The 21723-nt window shown below is 37.5% G+C and overlaps 1 protein-coding gene across 1 annotated transcript; it reads right to left on the bottom strand.

Annotated features, from left to right (window-relative positions):
- Positions 1-2473: 2473 nt before the first annotated feature.
- grtp1a (growth hormone regulated TBC protein 1a) lies at positions 2474-20356 on the bottom strand. The gene is made up of 8 exons (XM_042752777.1): positions 19893-20356; positions 18686-18837; positions 18154-18312; positions 6113-6237; positions 5621-5717; positions 4391-4563; positions 4134-4319; positions 2474-3051 (listed from the first exon to the last, which is right to left on the bottom strand). The coding sequence occupies exons 1-8, from the start codon at positions 19976-19978 to the stop codon at positions 2959-2961; spliced, it is 1071 nt and encodes a 356-aa protein (XP_042608711.1). The 5' UTR covers positions 19979-20356; the 3' UTR covers positions 2474-2958.
- Between the last annotated feature and the right edge of the window lie 1367 nt (positions 20357-21723).

Raw genomic sequence — 21723 nt, 5'->3', positions numbered from 1 at the left:
ATTTATTATACAATTAACAAAAGCAAAAAAGACCTCTAACCCTAGCTTGCTCTATTCTATCTGTTTTCTTTTTATTATATTATTTAAAAACCCCTTGCTGTGTTTAGGCTAACTGAGACTTGTTATAGCACTTATATATCATTGCTCTTTTGTTGATTATGATTGCTTCCATTGTCCTCATTTGTAAGTCGCTTTGGATAAAAGCATCTGCTACAGTAAATTACTAAATGTAAATATTTATATTAGTGCTGTCAAACGATTAATCGCATCCAAAATAAGTTTTTATTTATATATGTGTGTATACTGTGTATATTTATTATGTATATATAAATACACACACATACAGTATACATTTAAAAAATATTTCATATATTTATATTAATATTACTGATATTATATATAAATACAGTGCACAGCATAAATGAGTACACCCCCTCTAAAACTTAAATTTAGCAATTACTCTTTACTTAGAAGACATGTTAGGGTTCTTTGGAGATGTAATGTTCCAACAAGCCTGCTTGATCAATTACCAAAGAAGAATGCCAAAATTATTCAGCAAAATAAGATTTTCTTATCAAAGTGATGAAATTGTGTGTTGCAAAAATAAGCACATCTTCTTGAAAGTTACTAAAAAATTTTTTTTAAAAGTATTAAGTTTAAGGCTATTTTTGATCAATAGGTAAGTATACTGAACCAAAACTTTTAAAGACAAGTAATTTCCTGGCAATTAAAAGTGTTATATAGTCCACTGAATCGTACTCAGATTTGAGAGAGAACTGCCAGGTGACTTATTTCTTAGCATAAAAGAGGACAATGGTACAAGAGGAATACCACATTATTGTTTTAAGTGTGAAAATATAGCAGAAGTAGCATAGATATTCAAAAACAATGGACTCGTATTAAGGCTCCTGAAATACTCAGGTCTTCACTTTAAGTTTTCATTTAGTGATGAGTGAATTTTTGCTAGAAAAAGAGCAGGACAAATAACATGCAAGTGTCTCAGAGCTATGAAAAGAGTGAGACTTTATCTCACAGAGAATGACAGCCTGCAGAAGTGACATGCATGCTTGTTGTCACCACTAAAATTACCTACTGTAACAAAGCAAAATAAACTAATTTAACCTCTTCCAAGGCCCATATTTACAAAATAGAGACTTCTGGGAACCATACTCTGCTCTCAAGAGACCAAGTCAATCATTTTGGATCTAAAAGCATCTAAAATGTTCTGGTGTTGCTAGAGGAGGAGTACAGTGAGAGATGCTTGGTACCCACAGTGACATTCTGTGGTAGTAAAGCTTTTCTATAGGGATGAATGAATGCTGAAGGTGTGAGGAAGTTGTGTTTTATCAACACTGGAATGAATTCACACACTACTGTGTGATGTAATACAAAAACTTGAAACTGAAAATGCTACCCTCCCCTCATTCCCTGCATTATTGGGCATTTTTTCAGCATGACAATGAAGATATTCATTCTCCCAAGGTGAAAATCAGATTCTGTAGAGACGAGCTGAGCAAAACTCCCCATTCAAGACCAGAGCATAACAGGACAGAAGTGAAAATTTGTCATGAACTTGTACACTCAGTGCCAAGACAGGTCAGAGCAGTATACTTTAAGTTCTGGAGGACATACTAAGTACTAGAATATTATACATTTTCTGAAATAAATCTAGGGTGTACTCATTTCTGCAATCCTTCATTTAAACAAAATTGGCTTATTTACTTATCTTACAGAAAATATTAGCATATATTTAGTTGTTTTTAATAAGCATATGTTAAATATGTTTCAATTTATATATATATATATATATATATATATATATATATATATATATATATATATATATATATATATATATAATTTTGTTGTTTTTGTCATTTTTAGTAGTTCTGTTATTTGTGTCTATATAGTATTAATTTTTATTTCAGTTTTAGTTATTTTAGTACAGTATATCAAGTTAAACTAGATTAAAATGAGAAATGTCGCCTTGGAAACTAGCTTTAACAAATGTTTTTTTACTTCATTTATTGCAAACATCTATTTAAAATATTGTTTATAATTAAAAAACAATATTTAATGACTCTAATAAGTTAAATTATATTAGCTTTATAATTCAACTTATTTCAGTACATTGGTAACATTTCTAATTGATGTTATGGTATTCCATCTAATATTTATATTTTATTTCAGGTTTATTCCAGTTAACAATATTGATTTTTATAGTTCAAAGTTTTAATATTTAAAGTTTTAATTGTCTTTGATACAATTAATATTTTGTTTAGCTTTTTTTTTTTAAGCATTTTGAATATTTTATATTTTAAAAAAGTAACTAAAATGCTAAAAACAAAAAAATGTTTGAACTTTTAAAATGTAACACTTAAAAATGCTTTAAAAAAACAAAGTGCTGGGAAAAAAAATCTAAATTATATATAATAGTTCCAGTTAACAAAAACAACACTGTTTGGACACATGCTGAATTTATCATGAGCTTTTAATTTTGTTTTTATAGGTGTTCACTTAAATGATTTAAATACATTTTGTAGACAAGTATCAGTTGTACTATTGACAATTTTACTTTAAAGAAAGTGAGTTCTTAGGATTGGAGCAGAATGTAAAGAAGCATCATGAAGAGCTCATCACACAAGTTCCTTCAGTAGTGTAAAACCCTCCAGGATGCACCTCATGAAGCTGGTTGTGCCAAAACACGTATATTTAGTCTGTAAGAGCTGCAAGTCAGTTTTATTTCACAGTATTATTGGTCTTAAACTAAGAGAAAGAGAAAGGATTAAAGACATTGATTCCAGCACCTATGATTCTTCTACATCTACACAAATCTCTACAAACATAAGAAAATACATCTTCATGAGTCTTTGACTGCACACTACTAAGTGAATGTCACATCCGTGTGAGCGACAGACTCTAGATCGAGTGCAAACTATCAGTGGGAATGTTTGAGTGTCAGGATTCGTCAGCCGTGATCCGTGCACGGCAGCTCTCACGCAGTTTAGTAACTGTGGACATGGAGAGACTCCCGGGCTCCTGGAAGATTCTCTGAGAGGACCAGAAAGGAAACCAGACTTCAGTTTTAGAAGAAACGTGATCATGTAGATGCCCAAACCTGTTGCTGGAGATCCAGAATTCTGGAGTTCAGTTCCAGCTAAGCGCCAACAAACTTGCCTGTGATGATAAAGTGTTCCTGAAAATTTTCAGGTGTGACTGATCAGGGCTGGAGCTGAACTTTGCAGGAAGGTGGATCTCCAGGAACAGGATTGGACAGCCCTAGGGTGGCCTTCTGTCTGGTTTTAGGTCAGACAGTCTGGTTTTTAAACACCATGTCCATTTACTGGCGCAGACTTGAGCCAGATGCTCATTCGTCCTGATTTAAGATCATCACTATTTTATACTTTATCTAAGGGTTCATAATTAATAAACAAGGAGATTAAAACATAGGGTAAGTTTAAACTAAAATAAAGTGACTGACATTTTAGACACCATATTGTCAGTATGGACTATTTTAGCTCCAAAACTGTTCCAAACAGAGTCACAGCAGGACAGCTGCATCTCCATCGAAACAGTGGTGTTTGTTCTTAAATGATTCATTCATAAAGACAGTCACTTGCTTCTGAATGAATCAGCCGTTTTTAATAAATTGGCTGAATTTATGAATGAATCAATGACTCTCATTAAGACAGTGACTTGTTGCAACCTACTGGAGGTTTTAGTTTCATATTTAAAAGTATAATTTCATTTTGTCCAACATTTCATAATTCTATATTTAAAACATAAATCTTATAACTTCAAGCAGTGTTTTAAACAGTCTGAGAAAATACATCTAAATGTCACTTTAGACGCAGCTTCTGCAGTGCAAAGATGGATTTTGTCTGATTTCATTTGATTGGTAACAGTCCTATAATATCTTATTCTAACTGTATTTATTAAATAAATATAAAAATCTACATAAAAAGGAGACGCATACATTTAAAAAGGTTAGAAATGTTGTCAAAAAAGGCCCTGGAATTTAATTTAAATACCACCCCTTATGGGAAAAGTTCTTATTTTTCAGTTTTTATCCTGCAAAATATCCTTGTTATAGAAATGGCCACCCTAAACTGATGTGGATGAATGTGACTGACCTGCATGAAAGTGTGGCAGTCCTCCACGAAGGCTCCTCTGGTGATGCGTTTGAAGCGCTCGCAGATGTCCGGCAGGTTCTGCGCCTGCAGAATCACATCCTGATGGTGGTGGATCAAAGTCAGGGCCACACGGAACACGATCTTCGAACCCTCGTAGAACAGACAGTCCCAGATCCGCAGAACCGTCTAACAGAGCCCAAACACAGGATCAGTCGTGAGCCGATCAATCATATGATCACACTGGGATGCTCCATTACCTCCACTGGCAGGATGTCGATGAACAGGCAGATGAACCAGCGCGAGACCACCAGAGTCCACATGACGCCGTGATCCTGCATGAGCTGCCACACCGCAGGGACCTTCATCCGCACCAGCTCGCCCAGAACCTCCTGATCTGCCTTCAGACCCAACATGGCCGGAGTGTAGTAATCTGAGAAACGAGCCAGAGACCAGCGGTGAAACTGAGGTGAGGGTCAAAGGTTACAATGATGCTGCTACAGTGTTTGAAGGGACGTTTCCTTCTAAAACAGCTTCACTGTAGTCTGACACAGTCTTGTTAGTAGGTTTTATAGTAGTTTCACTACTTTAAGATTAGTTTGTGAAGGAGCATCCAAACCTGTGGTTCTCTTTTATAAAAAATAATTGACAATTAAAATTATTAGAACATCAAAATCCTAAAAACTAAAAATTACTTAATTATATTAGCAATAATTAAAACTTAAAATGCTAAAAACAAATTATATTAAAATGCTAAAACCACAAAAAAAAACATTTAACTATATTAAAAAGAATTAATTCTAAAATAAAATGCTAAAAACAAAAAGATTACATTTTGAAGTGCTAAATAATTCAAATTATTTCATAATTTAAAAAAAAAATAATTTAATGTTAAAACAAAACATTACTTAATTTAAATAATCAAAAACACAAACTAAATCATATTTCTTTTTTCCCTCGATAACTATTATTTTTATTGAAGACCATGCAGAATCAGAACCTCATAGAATCACAAAATTAATGTTTAATTAGTTTCATATTTCAATACTCCGAGTTTCTGTTTTAAAAAATTGGAAACAAGCAGCGTTTTCATACAGCAGAAATACCAAAGAAATATCTATATTGTTTTGGACAATGGAGGGCTTTCAGATCAGAGCATTTGAGAAGCACTGGCCTGGAACAGTGTTGAGACTAATGGAACAACAAACACTGACTATATCTGGATCCATACCTCACTAAACAGACATACAGTATTAATGTTTCATAATCATCTGTCATTCAGATGTGGCTCTGAACTCTAGCAGGAACAGGAAATGCAGTGCTAAAGGATCAGACCATGTGACCTGAGCACGGTTTATTCATAGACGTGAGCTCAGAATAGATCTGCTCATGTCACACACACACACACTCTCACTCTATGACCTCTATTGATGTGGTTTATTTTCATGAATAGCCACTTGTATGTGATCAGGAGGAAACAGGAAACACACCTGGCAGGATTCTGTCCAGCAGGGCCTCCATCAGCCAGAATGATGTCTCCTCATCCTTACTGATGATGATCAGATATCCTGCGATGAAGTTCATTCCCTGAAAGAAGGAGAATATCATTAAACACCCGAGACACACTTGTAATACTGACTAGATGAGCTTCATGCATCTTTCCATAGATTCTGAATCATGAGCTGATGTTCTTTCAGTCGCTCGCATGTCACAGCAGCAGTCAGTCAGTCATTCATTTGCATTGGAAATATTGTGCAAACTTTGCATAGGATAAACAAACTGAAACAATGACTGACTGTAAGAGAACACGGATAGACAGGAGCTCTAAGTATTCCATCTGGCACTGATCTAATGACTCAACAAGACTGATTCTCCTATCCTGAACACACCAGTAGCCAGGATACAAAATGAAGCAGAATGAATCACACTAAAGCAGCATCATGTTTGTGTGCTGATTCAAGTGTGTGATCATGTGACCGTACCTGACAGTAGCCCACAGCTTTATTATGGTGTCCATACGCCACCAGCACATTAAACAGTGCCTTCTGCAGACACGGATCTGCCGACTTACGGAAGTGAATGTTATCTGGAAAGGTTCTGTGCAGATCTACAGGAAACAACAATGGTACAGGTGAATATAGGGTAAACACTGTAACTAACATTAGGGGTGTAACGGTACGTGACGGTTCGGTATGTACCTCAGTTTTGACGTCACTGTTCGTTATGGTTTCGGTACAGCAAGCGGAAAAAACTAAACATAAAATTGCTTCTTCTTTTTTTATTAAACAGTGGTTAACGGAACAAATTGCTCTTTTTGTTACATAAATTCAATTATAATTCATTTTCATAACGATAAAAATCTACATCAGATTATGCTCTAAACTATATAGGGAGCCCTTTACATTACTAAAAGGTTACAAGAGAACCCAAATTTAAATGATATGTGACATTTTGTTTACAAGCTGTTCCATTGACGTCTTTCCGCGGTTGAAACACTGATTGAGCAAATACATTAGGAATGATGACCTGTTCAGACATGTTTATTTCATATTAAAACTAGTAGTAAAGAGGAAGGGATGATCACGTTCACTTGCGCTACACACGCTGCCATTTGACAGCGATCTGTCAAACATCAAAATGCATTTATTGTTTAAATTTCCTGAAAAAAAAAAATCAATATAATTTGAAAGATAAGACTGTTTCATATCAAAAGTAACAATCTAGTTACGCCCATGCAGTGGTTAAAACAACGCTGTAGTTCGGTACATATGCAGAAAGACCCAAACCGAAAATGTTCAGTATGAGTACATATACCGTTACACCCCTAACTAACATATATCACCATAATATAACAGTGGATTAATCACAGTACATTAAGACACTTGTTCTGTATTGCAAGTTTTCTGAAATGTTTATATATGCAATTGAGCATACATTGCATACATTTTCAGCACATAAATCACATCATTGGATAAAGCCAGGTTCAAAATTCATATTCGAGTTAAAGGTTTTTTCCAGAGGGGATTTTGGATTTCTCCTTTTATCACTCCATAAATCAGAAAATACTGTCAACAGGCAGAAAACAAATACATTTACACCATGTCTTTAGGAATAAAATGTATAAATCAGTGTATATATGATATATGAATAAACACCTCAGTAAAAGTCTTCAGAATATAAAGAGGAATAAAACTGTAAAGTTTGGTGTATGTAAGAGAAAAAAACTCTTTAAAGGGGTATTATTGTACTCTTTTACAAAGTCTTGATTTTGTTTTGGGGGTGTACTAGAACAGGATCTCATACTAGGTTGTTCGAAAAAAAACATTATTTTTCACAGATTTTACATTATTACAACACCTCTCTCCAAAGTTTGGCATAAACGACACGAATAGTTCCTGTATCAAATGAAGGCCGGCCTTCTGAAATACGAAATGCGCTGTGATTGGTTAGCTGGGCCAGTGTGTGTTGTGATTGGCACCACTCGGCGCCTTGTCTGGAAATGTCACACCCCTTACCATAGCCGCCTGCAAGTTTGAGTGTAAATATTGCGTCAAAATCAAATCTATTTTAGCGCGATTTAAACCTGGATGATTGTAACCACTCTAAATTAATCTGCCTTGGGAAAGCTAACGTGTCTCCGACATAATGATAACACTCGTTGAATTCTCTAGCGCAGCTCAACCAGGTGTCGTCCCATTCGTCAGTATTTGAGATATTACAAATCCCGGAAAATATGAGTTGTAGTCCAAACGAGTCATTCATTGTAGTTTTTGAAAAGTGATTTCTGTTAAATAAAATATCTCCTTTTGAATTGGACTCTGAGCTTTGTAACTCTGTAGATCTTTTTTATGCTCAAACAGCAACATTACAGACTAACTAAGGTTAAAAAAGCATAATAGGACTCCTTTAAAGATATGGATTAAAATTGAAATCTACAGATGCAAATAGATAAAATGCTATAAAAAGAACACTTAAATGTGTGTTTAAGATGTTTTCATTCCACTAATTTAAAAGAAGACATGTTATGGAGCAAAACAGACCAAAATCTTAAAACTGCCCAGTGCACGGAAAATGCTGGTTTCACCTGTAGTTTCTTGCCTTAAAGGTAGGGTAGGCGATTTTTGAAAGGCTAACAATAGCAAGCTAGCCTTGAAAGCAAGATCCCCACCCTCCCTGCGTAATCACTCTACAAAGCCACGCCTCCTTGAACGCACACAGGCAGACCAGAGGCAAATCAGCGACACGATGAGAGACGGCGTTGGTGGAGGATTGAATGCAATGCTGTCAGATTACCTCACGTCTCATTATCCGGTGTGAAAACATTACAGTACTAAGCACATAATATTACAATAATAACGCCTCTAATTCTCGCTGTAATGTGCTGATGATGTATCATGTCTGCGCAAACAGGGTGTGCAGAGGTATGCAAATACATATTTTTACAGGCAGGCCGGACAGCCTGTTGTAATCTTCGGACCGAACATTTTGATTGGATGAACATTTCATGGTCCTACACCTTCCACAGACGATACAAATACATATAGATAAATTTAGACCACTTAACTTATTGATTGCTATCGGGGTGTGAAGAGACTTTCAACTAGCATAACAAAAAAATGTTTTTGACCCAAATCACCTACACCACCTTTAAGGGTGTAAAAATTAGAAAACACTGTTAGAGTTTGCATGATCAAATTGTCCATGGTAACATGTTATAATAACTTTAATTTATAAATCATTAACAAACATATATGATATATAATGCATAACAGATCATTAATTTATATACAGTTTATTCACATAGATAGAAATATGAGATAATGTTCTTGTTAATGTTTACTAATGAACTTACTAAACATTACCTAATGATTAACATGTGATTATTTAATGTAAATTGAAATTCTTACAAATGTCAGTAAACTTCATTTGTTGGTCTTTAAATGTCTTTGTTTGTTGTGTAGACCTCAATTCACACATCTTAACTAATCATTTATTAATAATTTGTTCATGTTTTTGCAGTACCCAATCTAAAGTACAAACTATTCATCATTTGTAAATGTTTATAAACAATTACTAATAAAAAAAAAAAAATTTAAAAGGGAAGTGACATACAGCCAAGTATGGTGACCCATACTCAGAATTCGTGCTCTGCATTCAACCCATCCAAAGTGCACACACACAGCAGTGAACTCACACACACACCGTGAACACACACCTGGAGCAGTGGGCAGCCATTTTTATGCTGCGGCGCCCTTTCTCTTTGGAGTGTTAAAAGCTGTTCGTGAATAGATAAGATCCCTAAAGTTGCAAAGACTGAAGTCTCAAACCCAAAGAGATATTCTTTATAGAAGTTCTATCAGGACCACTATCGTCAATATAACTTACGATTAGCATACATTTTAGGTTGGGGGAATGGTTCTGTTCTGGGCAAACACTCCTTGCCCATCCACGCAGCCTAGCATGGACAGGAGCAGGGAGAGCAGATTACCCCCCAAAACAACCATATGCTGAACCCCCCAACCAAAAAGCTGATAGCAATCTAACTGAAAGCCTTATGGAAGGAGAGTGGCGGCAAAGGGGTGTTCTTCTGCTATGAGCAGGTAGAAAGAGCAGCTTGCCCCTTCGGGAAGTTAGTGGCAACGAAGAGGTGCTCTTCTTAATAGCAGCCAAGAAGAGCAGCAAGCCCCTTTTTAAAGCAACCTACTGCAGCCTAGTTACCAGTAGTAGCAAACAATGCATACTGCAGCCGTAGAGCAAGCAGGTATATTATGTGCAAATTTGAAGTGTAGACTAAGTATGCGTGTTAGATAAATAAGTGTATGAGTGTATAAATAGTGTTGTGTGTTCCACAGTTATTGTCAAGTGTTTATGAGATAGATTGCCTGGGGGAAGAAACTGTTCCTGTGTCTGGCTGTTCTGGTGCTCAGAGCTCTGTAGCGTCGACCAGATGGCAACAGTTCAAAGCGGGAGTGTGCTGGATGTGAGGGGTCCAAAGTGATTTTGCTAGCCCTTTTGCTCACTCTGGATGAGTACAGTTCTTGAATAGAAGGGAGGGTTGTACCAATGATTCGCTCAGCAGTCCGGACTACCCTCTGTAGTCTTCTGAGGTCAGATTTAGAAGCTGAGCTTAAACAGACAGTTACTGAAGTGCAGAGGACGGATTCAATGATGGCGGAGAAGAACTGTTTCAGCAGTTCCTGTGGCAGGTTGAATTTCCTCAGCTGGCGAAGGAAGTACAACCTCTGCTGGGCCTTTTTCACAATGGAGTCAATGTGAATGTCCCACTTTAGGTCCTGAGAGATTGTGGTGCCCAAGAACCTGAATGACTCCACTGCAGTCACAGTGCTGTTCATGATGGTGAGTGGGGGGAGAACAGAGGGGTTTCTCCTGAAGTCCACGATCATCTCCAGTTTTTGTGCGTGTTAAGCTCCAGGTTCTTGAGACTGCACCAGACAGCCAGCTCTTTAACCTCCTGTCTGTAAGCAGACTCGTCACCGTCCTGAATGAGGGCGATGAGTGTGGTGTCGTCTGCAAACTTCAGGAGCTTGACAGAGGGGTCTTTAGATGTGCAATCGTTAGTGTACAGGGAGAAGAGCAGTGGGGAGAGAACACATCCCTGAGGAGCTCCAGTGCTGATCGTACGAGTGATGGATGTAAGTTATCCCATCCTCACTAGCTGCTGCCTGTCTGTCAGGAAGCTGTTGATCCACTGACAGACGGAGGTGGGCACGGAGAGCTGAGTTAGTTTGGGCAGGAGGAGGTTTGGAATGATAGTGTTAAAGGCCGAGCTGAAGTCCACAAACAGGATAAGTCCCTAGTCTAGAGCTGCACGATTAATTGTTAAAAGATCGTGATCTCGATTCAGACACCCTCTCGATCTCATTTCTAAATGACAATGATTCCCAGAGTCTATTAAACCTTTGACAAAGTCTTACCAGATCATTCAAATCTGTGTTCGCACCACCATTGACACAGAGAGAGCAGTTACCATGTTTGGTTAAGAAACATCTTCACAAACTGTCTTTTCAACTGCACAGTATTATTTATGTCTTACAGTCATTTATATTATCACAGAAATACTGGGGTAAAGTTTATAGTTCAGATATAAACATTGATGTCTATATGGCAGCGATCGAAATAGAGCAAATCCCCTTTTGAAAGTAACTGCGCTTCAAAAAACGTTTTTGTCGATTGCATTGTTTTGCCACTAGGCGGCGACAAGCGACTTTAAAATTTATTTGTCAATTAAATTGTTCAAGAGAATCGTTCAAAAACTATGATTCATCCAGTAATGAAACAAGTGAAGTAGGTTTATGAGTGAGTCGTTGACTCATTGATTTAAACAACTTTTTCATAATTTTTATATAAAAAATTGGGGTATGAAATATATTATATATACACTACCAGTCAAAAGTTTTTGAACCGTAAGATGTGTAATGTTTTTAAAGAAGTCTCTTCTGCTCCCCAAGCCTGCATTTATTTGATCCAAGCAAAAACAGTAACATTTTGAAATATTTGTACAATTTAAAATAACTGCTTTCTACTTGAATGTATTTTAAAATTTAATTAATTTCTGTGATGCAAAGTTGAATTTTGCAGCATCATTTCTCCAGTCTTCAGTGTCACATGATCATCAGAAATCATTCTAATATTCAGATTTTTGTTGCTAATTTGCATTCTAATATTCTGATTATTATTATTATTATTATGTTGAAAACAGTTGAGTAGATTTTTTTCAGGTTTCTTTGATAGAAGGTTCAGAAGAACAAAATTTATGTGAAATTATTGTCATTTTTGATCAATTTAAAGGATCCTTGCTAAATAAAAGTATTAATTTATATGAGTGTTTTTTGGCCATGCTGCTATTTATACAGTTCCTGCTTCTTGTCATGTGACTGGTCACCTGACAGGCCAACCATACATTTCTTAAAGACATACACACTACAAATGTTAAGAGGAATAAAATGGAAACCCATTAAATTAATATTATCCACAAAATGATTGCAATAAATAAAGCAGTAAAACATGTCTCTTGTGTGACAGTGTCACATAGTTGGTTCCCATACCGGGAGTCGAACCCGGGCTGTCAGGGTGAAAACCATCCACATCGATCACAACACAACCTCAGAGGGGCTGGGGCCATGGTCGCAGCCATAGCTGTGGTCGCAGCTGTAGCCGTGGGCGCATTCATGGCCGTGAGGAATCGCGTAGCCTCTCACCGATATCACATGATGGAAGAAGGAACACTGAGGCAGATCCTGATATAGTGCCCAATATTCCAAGGTTTACTCCTAAAAGAATACCTGGAGTGCAGCCTCCACTCACATTTGGAAAAAAGTCTCCACTTGATATTTTCAGTCAATATTTTGACGAAGAGGTCAAAAACATCTTGTGTGCAAACACAAACAAGAATGCAGTGAGAAATCTGGAGAGGGGTAGGAAATTCACATGAGCTGATGTATACCCTGAAGAAATGAAGAAGTACATAGGTCTGCATCTCTACATGGGTGTGATGGCAATCCAAAAAGTGAGGGACTTCTGGAGGAAGAAGACTTTGTTTCATGTTCCCTTTCCTGCTACTGTGATGTCCAGGGATCGTTTCTTAGCAATCTCCTGCAATCTGCACATCAGTGATCCAATGGAAGATGCAGAGAATGACAAGAAAAGGGGCACAGAGGAATATGACTGTCTCCACAGAGTGCAACCACTATTGGACATTATGAGGAACAGGTGCATGTCTATTTACCACCCTAGACAGCAAATTTCTGTTGATGAGAGGATGATTGCCACCAAAGCCAGGATATCCTTCAGGCAATATATGAAGGCCAAGCCTACTAAGTGGGGCATAAAACTTTTTGTATTAGCTGATGTCAACGGCTACACCACTGACTTCAAAATTCACACTGGGAAGTCAAAATTTGCATCTGGGAAAGGTCTATCTTTTGATGTTGTCACATCATTGGTGAACCGAGACTACCTTTGGTCAGGCTATGTGATTTACTGTGACAATTTCTACACAAGCCCTCTCCTCTTTCGACATCTGCATCAGGTGGGATTTGGCACATGTGGAACTTATCGAGAAGGAAGAGTTCCCTCAACCAAACAAAATGCCCTGAACAAAAGATCACCAAGAGGCTCCATTCGTTGGATCAGACAGATGTCCTTTTGTTTGTGAAGTGGATGGACACAAGGGAGGTCTCCATGTGCACAACTATCCACACAGTTTACAGTGGAGAGACCGTGCTAAGATGGCAGACGACAGAGGATGGGCGAAAAGAGAAGGTCCCTGTTCCCAGGCCAACAGCAGTTCAGCAGTACAATAAGTACACGGGTGGAGTTGACACCTCTGACCAGATGCTTGGAACAAATTCGGTGCACCGTAAAACACGGAAGTGGTACATGACAATTTTCCAGACCAACAGCTTTATTTTGCACAAAGAGCTGTGTGTCATTCACCATGACAAACACATGACATGGCAAAACTTTCAAGAGTTGCTAGCTGCTCAGCTCACAGGTGTTCCCCTGGATGGCAGCCCAAGAGAGGCTCATCTACCTGTTCCTGTGAGTGACACTCAGGGCCTTTCACAAAGGGCCAGCATGGGTCTGCATCGTTGCATACGATGCAAAAGGAGCACCCCATGGAGGTGTCAGGAATGTGATGTGGGACTATGCTTGCAGTTAGAGAGGAACTGCTTCAGAGAGCACCACATTTAAATGACTGAATTGAAGGATCCAAAAACGCGTGGAGAACTGGGGTAAAACAAATGGCTCCTGAGTGAAAACTTTGCAATCCAGTGTCCCAAAAAGACTTGTATATATGTATTATAGTTCCTTTTTCAAGATTGAGGCATTAGATTCTTTCGTTCATGAGTTTTCAGATTTTTCTAAATAAAAAACATTTAAAAAAATTAAATTCAATTTACTATCTCACCACACACAATAATTTACAATAACTGTAATTTCCTGAAAGCCAATAATTTTCTGAAAAAAAAAATGACACCTTGCACTTGAAGATACCACATTTTTTATAATTTTATACTCAAAAAACCAAAATGAGTGAAAACGGCCTATTTTAGTCTTAGATTTTAAAGGGTTAATGGGTTTACATGTTTTCTTAAGTCCATTTTATTCCTCTTAACATTTTAGTGTGTATGTCTTTAAGAAATGTATGGTTGGCCTGTCAGGTGACCAGTCACATGACAGGAAGCAGGAACTGTACAAAGAGCAGCATGGCCAACAAACACTCAGCCACTAACAGCTACCAAAACATACCTGGATTGTGGAGTTTCCTTTCTGTGGACTTACCTTTCCAGATTCACTTGCAGCCAATTGGATTATCACTCATTTTGGATTGTATATACACTAGTGGACACTCACATTGGACTTACACTGGGATTCACAGACTGTTTTAGGGTATGGACAAACTAACTGTATTTTTTTAACAGCCTGAGTTTACCTAGTTTTATCATGTTTTTTAAAGTCTTTTATGCAAACATTGTAAATACACCGTTCTTACTAAACGTATTTCTGTTTTATGTCATTCTTTTAACACCTACAAACCTCTCACACAGTAAAATCTGATTTTAGAGGATTTTAGAGACTTTGTCGAAAGTCATTTTAACCGTGAAGTGTGTTTTAGAGAGAGTGTGGAGTTAAAATTTGTTAAGATGGAGGAATATGTGAAGGAGAAAATGGCGGTGTTGGAAAAAGAGGTTGTGGAGTGTTTTAGGAGGCGAGACAAACAGTTGACAAAACAGATGAAGGATAAAAAGAAACTTCCAGAACCCACTGTTTCCCCTCACACAGAAACCACTAACCCTGAACCTGCCATTATCCGCTCCGCTGCACCACCTTCTCACTAGCTTCACAGACTGACGACAGAGCGAAGGATGGAATCACACTCTTCGAGACATCATCAGGGCCTGATCTCTCCACCATCTTCTCTGTTCTTCCCTTCTCCAGCGAGGAAGTCATCATTGCACAACAAGATTCCATCTCCCTTCCCATCTCCCCTTCCACACACCAGACAGACAGGACCATCATGATCATCCACCATGGCTTGCTGTATTGAAAGATCAAGCATGAGGATGGCCAGCACAGAATGCAACACATCATTCCGAAGGCCTTGATCCAAAGAATGCTACAGATCCTCCACAGCAGAACATAATGGTCGACTGAAAATGCTCCTCCGCATCCTGGAGGTCGCCTGGTGGCCAACAGTCCGCAAGGATGTCTGGCAGTATGTGGGGGAATGTGGAATGTGCACCGTCACCGACCAAGGTAAAGATCCATCCCTTCACCCTGTTTCATCACCAACCATCAAGCCAGGAAGGAGGAATCTATGGAGGGAGCAGCGGGCCAGCCATGCTGGGTATAGCACCAGGGAGGAACTGCGCCACCTACCCAGGGTTACCCAGGTTGGTACCGGCTGCCATCTTTCTACAACGGTTCCCATGCTCCTTCCAGCAAACTAGGGCCCGCCTGGGAATGCCCAGGTTTAGCTAATTTATTTCAAAGACATTTTAAGCCACACTGGAAAGAGGGTACACATTTTATGAACAATGGGTGACAGGACTCTTAAAGGTCTAGTTTCATCCCTGGGATGCCGTAGGCAAAAGGGGGGAGACTATGTGACACTATCACACAAGGGCATGTTTTAACCACTCTATTTATTACAGTGATTTTATGTATTATAGAGTTTTAATTGGTTTTCATGTTCTTAGGTCCATTTTACGCCTCTTATCCGTTTTAGTGTGTGTATGTCTTTAAGATCTGTATGGTTGGCATGTCAGGTGATCAGTCACCTGACAGGAAGCAGGAGCCCTATAAAAAGAGCAGCATGGCAAACAAACAAGGAAGCCATTAACAGCTTCCACTCACACCTGAACTGTGGAGTTACTTTTATTGAACTTACCATTTTCGGACATTTGCAGCCACTTGGATTTCACTCAGATTGGATTGTATATAAACTGCTGGACACTCACATTGGGACTCAACAACACACAGGGATTCTTGGACTGTTTTTAGGTTATGTTCTTTTAACAGACTGAGTCTACCTGGTTTTATTGTGTTGTTTTAAAGTCTTTTATTGTGAACCTGTAAATACACCTTATTTAATCTTATTAACCGTATTTCTGTTTTATGTCATTCTTTTAACACGTTTTAACTCCCACACAGAAAAGTCAGACCCCATTTCAATTTTAGTAATCCAGCCCGCTGGGCTGAGCGTTACATAATGACCCCTTTAAAGCAGTACGGCATATGGTCAATACTCAAATTTAGGCAACAGCATTTGCCCTTGTCCAGATAACATTTAGCAATGATACAACTTTAGAAGCAAATTTACAATCTGCGCATTAAGTATCAAGCACATTCAGATCACGCTCAGATCACTTCAGTCTATCAGCTTGACAAACAACGCGGCGAATTCACTTAAGTACACAACTTGAATCTGGTGATACTCTGTGGGAATCCTGTCGAAAATCCTGATTGAACACTTCCTCTGGAGATGAAATTCACCGTCTGATTTATTAGTTCCTGAGCGAGCGATAGCTGCTGAATAATGAAGGGACCTTATGAAGGGAATTATGACTGGTGTCGTGATCCTATAGATAGACGTGGATCAGCTGATGTGAGCTTGACTAACATGGCCTCACAGAACTATCGCTATGCTCCATTTAAGACTCATCCACCCTGCCACATGTCTACGAGTCTAAGATTTGCATAAAGCGGCCCAAATGTTCACGCAAAGAAAGAAGGCGTAACTTTGATTCTCGCTATAGTTTTGTTACTGCCGCTGCCACCATGTCTTGTAGACCCCGTGTGTTTCCTTGTGAAAGCGAAACTGCTTTGTTTGGCCTTCCAAAAGAGGACACAACTAGAAATCAGTGGTTAAGTTGCATTTACAACACTGTTCCAGAACAGTACAACCCAAATATTCAGATGTGTGCAGCGCATTTTACGGAGGACGAGGACTGTTTCCTTGGAGAGTAGCCTACAATGCCTGTGTTCTGACAAATAATGCTGACTCAGCCTGTAAGTACGTTTTCATATTTAAAGAATTTGCCACTTATGAGTTTTGAACTAAACGCGAGTTTTGAGCAGTGTATAATAGCGCTTGTTGTTTGTCGTTTCTCCATTCACAAATGCAGACATTGTTTTAAGTTTATGCGGCACAATGCATAAAAAGACAGCATAAGTCATTACAATCAGCAGTTATGTCCCCACTGGATGCTACAAATGCCTCATTTGTAATGAGTTTTATTGGTTTTGTCTCGTCGTGCCGGGACACACGGCATCACAGTATGGTAAGGGGCGTAACATTTCCGTCAGACGCTTGAGGCATTCGGCCAATCACAATGCACTGGATAGCTGGCCAATCAGTGCACACCTCGCTTTTCAGAATAATGAGCTTTGTAAAAAAACAATGCGTTTCAGAAGGCGGGGCATAGAGGAGAAACAATAATGTACAGTATGTGGAAAATAATGTTTTTTTAAACCTTAAACCGCATAAACAATTTCATTACACCAAATAATTTTCTTTTTGTAGCAATGTCATATGACCCCTTTAAACCTACCCTTACCACCAAACCTGTCCAGAAGTGTTGTGCATTAACCAAAGTTTTAAATCATTGTATAACATCTGTTAAAATAATTTGTAGATAAGTAGATATTTTCAATAAGTGCTTGATCATATGGAATTGAAAGTTTAATGACATTTGTAAGCATTTTAATTTGCATGAAATAATGATTTTTTTTTTAAACATTATCTAATGTTAAATGTTTATTAGCAAACATTAACAAGCACATTAGCTCACGTTTCTAACTCTTTGAATATATTAACTAATGATCCATTACGCATTATGTAATGTTTGTTAAGGATTTATTAATGAAAGTTATTATAAAATGCTACCCTACCCCCCCCCCCAAAAAAAATAAAAGGTGATTTATGCAGGACATCAGTGTATGATTTTGTGCATCAGACAGCAGTGTGGATCCGGTGGAGAATTGTGTGAGATCTCACCGGTGCGGATGGTCTCCACTAGTCTGGGGTCGTGTTGTGCGTCCAGCAGAGACTGAAAGTACCCAGGGTTCCTCTCCAGCCGTTCCTGCGCTCCACTGGCCATCATCCACACCAGTGGCCGGTGCTCATTCGGGATGCCCTTCCGTATATACCGCTTCACTGCACACACATCACCAGTATAGACAAGTTATTTTTAGAAATGTATATTTAGAATTTTTTTTTTTTTTTTTTTTTTTTTTGCATACAATGGAAGTCAATGGTCCCCAAAATGGTTTGGTTCCCAACACTCTTCAAAATATCTTCTTTTACCTTCCACAGAAGAAAGAAATTCATACAGGTTTGGAATTAACAATGACAGAATAATCTTCTTTCTTTGGGGGGGGGGGTGTCCACTTAAATGTGTCTCAAAGCAGCACATGACCCTTAATAATGCAGGGAATGATGATGATGCTAAAACAGATCTCATCTTCATAGGGCACAAATATACTGTGTTAACATTGATGAATGTTCATGTTTGTGTGAAGTCACACACCCTTCAGGTTCCTGTCCACACGCCGCTTCCCCTTCAGCAGTTTGGACCACTTGATGGACCTTCTAGTGAGAACGGCCAGATACTCAGACATTAGCTCCTCATAGGACTCATAGTCGAAATCATCTGAGCGCTCGAACCCATAAGGATCAACACTGAAACACAAACACACTCACATTCATACAACACTGGTCTGTCTGTGATTAATTACACTGACGCAGGAACACAGAAAATCTCGAGTGGTTCCTCAGGTGTGTGTTCAGGTCAGAAGATCATGTGACTCATGAAAAAAAATCTCAACCCTGAGGCTACATTTACAGCAACTTATCTACCACTGGTTAACTAGGTAAACAGAGTCATGGGTGGAAACCGAAACGCAAACGAATCTCACACATACAGTCCAACAAACAGGGGTTATGAAGGTCAATTTAAACCTTTAAATGCCAAGAAAATGTAAGAAACTGAATGGAACAAATTATGTCAATATGTGTCAAATTATGTCAATTATACAGTACATATATTTCTTCATTGTATATATATATATATATATATATATATATATATATATATATATATATATATATATATATATATATATATATTAATTTTTTTTTATAAATAATCTCCGTGTATTCCGAGAAACTGAGTTTGATAAAAACAAGAACAAATGCCTGCCAATGGAGTCAGAAAAATAATCTTAATTGAAAGTTTTTATTCCCCATTGACAGATATTTATTGTTGTTTTAATCATAAGCTCACTTTATTTTGTTCGGTTTCTCAGACAACATGACATTTTCATTTTGCATCGCAAGTAAATGTATTTTCATTTAAGGATGTTTAGATATTTATAATGGAAAACAAGACAAATACACTGAGACGGAGACTTTTTTCAATAGATACAACATTTAAAGCTAATGATTTTATGAATTTAAGACTTTTTAAAGCGAATTAAGGTTTTTTTAACACTCTGAAAGATCTGTGTGTCATTAGGAAACACCTGGGAAAACTGACACCTGTGTGTTTCTATTCTTGATTCTAATTTTTTTTTATCCACATATTGCATCAAATGGAAAAGGGATTCATAAAATAAATATTGCATTCATTTTATTCAAATTTTTCAAAGATCTTTTTTATTATGACGAACATGTAAGCTTGTGTTGTATGTTGTATAGTTAGGACAGTGTGTAGTATGCAGTATGTAGTGCGGTACCTGGCCGCTCGCTCTTTGGCGGTGCTCGGCACGTTGATACGCAGCTGCGGCTGATTGGAGTGCCGCGTCCCGTTGCGTTGCTCCATAGTCAGAGCTCAGAGGTACGGGACTCCATTCACAGCTGCTCCGCGTTGCACTGTTGCTGCATGGAAGCCGATTATTCCAGACGTGACGCGATGCAAACGCCTTTCTCCTGCGCGTCACGTAAGTGAAACTTTTCCCACGCCGCCACAGTAATGGCCCCCTCTCCTGCGGGACAGCGAGCCGCCGATCAACCTGTCGTGCGCTCCAGTAATCACACCCGCACGGAGCTTAACGGCATTAGAACTTTATCACATCCGTGCGTATAGTTGTTGCTTTAAGCACGCGTTTGGACGCATCATCCATATCGAGCACTTTGCGGAGCAACACATGCGATTACTCTCTCCAGGGAGCTCAAGGGCACACAACACGTCCATCAAATGGAGGGCGTGGCTATGATCGCAAAGTCCACGCCCTTTAGCACGCAATCTTTCGAACGTCAGTCAAACCGAGGGGCGGGATTTGTGCGCAAAGGTTACGCCTCTTTGTCGTACAAGGTTTTATGAGAATTATGAGGTGCGATAATTAGACTCCTGTCTGAGCCTGTCTTTAACTGTAAAAAGAGTTTGTAAAACGAGCTTACTACAAAATGGTCCATGGAGGTCTTAAGCACCAGAAATCCTAAATATAGTAATATTTATTGTAATACCATGGTATACAGGGGGTCCAAAAGTCTGATATAATATTGACATTGAAATTTAAACCTTTAAAAGTTTTAAAATGTTGAAGAAAGTAATTTTTCAGTTAAAACCTGTATTCAATGAGGTGGGGGGGGGGAAGCTAAACGCAAGAGTTTATCATGGGTCTCAAACTTTTGAGCCTCTTTAATTTACTATTTTTGTTACGTTTACTATTTGGTTATTTTTTAAAATAATTAGAATATACACATATATTTTAGAAGCATTTAAAAATAAATTTTGCCCTCCATATATTTCAATACAAAAAAAATTAATAAATGTCAGGGTTATTATTTAAAATAAAAAATTGTCACTTGAAATAAAATGAAATAATAAAAAGCTGGAACAAAAATTAATAAAAACTCTATAGATAGAAACGACTGAAACTAAAAATGACAAAAATACAAACATAATTACTTTTGACTAAAATTAACATGAAAGCGGGAAATATCAAATAAAAATCAAATTTAAAATATTAACCAAAACTATAACACAGTCTCAGTGATACTAAAATAACAGTGAGGTCACATTTGAAGTAAAACTTTATTGTCTATAACACAGATATAACACATAAATGTAGGCTACTGTATGACTGGAAATGTATTTTCTTGTAACTGAAAAACATTTTTTTATGAAGGCTAAAGTCTATGGTACATTATATATACATATATATATATATATATATATATACATACATATATATATATATATATATATATACATACATACATACATACATACATATATATATTACACTATTATTTATATTCTAGATCTGGTGTTATTTGCTGCTGCTGGTTTCAATCGTCATACATCAATATTTTTTTTTTTATATATATATATACAGTTAAACCAAAAATTATCCAGACACCAGATATAATTTTTTGATTGATATATTTTTAGTTAAGTGTTATCTGACATTTTCAAGATAAATTTGTTCTGACAGTATAACTCTTATTACCATTTTATTGTATTACCATTTTCTAAACTAAAGCAAATAAACTGTATATATGTATAATTATTATTATTTCTTTTTTATTTTTATTTTTTTATTGCGTCTAAAGTTTGTCCAG

The sequence above is a fragment of the Cyprinus carpio genome, chromosome A1 (assembly GCF_018340385.1).
Source record: "Cyprinus carpio isolate SPL01 chromosome A1, ASM1834038v1, whole genome shotgun sequence".
In the NCBI taxonomy this organism is placed as follows: Eukaryota; Metazoa; Chordata; class Actinopteri; order Cypriniformes; family Cyprinidae; genus Cyprinus; species Cyprinus carpio.
This window is presented reverse-complemented; position numbering and strand designations above follow the sequence as displayed.

Bases quoted from the DNA above. Each gene is read 5' to 3' on its own strand.
- grtp1a (XM_042752777.1), bottom strand. From the start codon at position 19,978: ATGGAGCAACGCAACGGGACGCGGCACTCCAATCAGCCGCAGCTGCGT. The intron at 4,564-5,620 runs GTGTGTTTCCTG...CTCGTTTCTCAG, and splicing joins GCTGGACAGAATCCTGCCAG to ATTACTACACTCCGGCCATG. The intron at 3,052-4,133 runs GTCAGTCACATT...TGGTCCTCTCAG, and splicing joins ACTGCCACACTTTCATGCAG to AGAATCTTCCAGGAGCCCGG.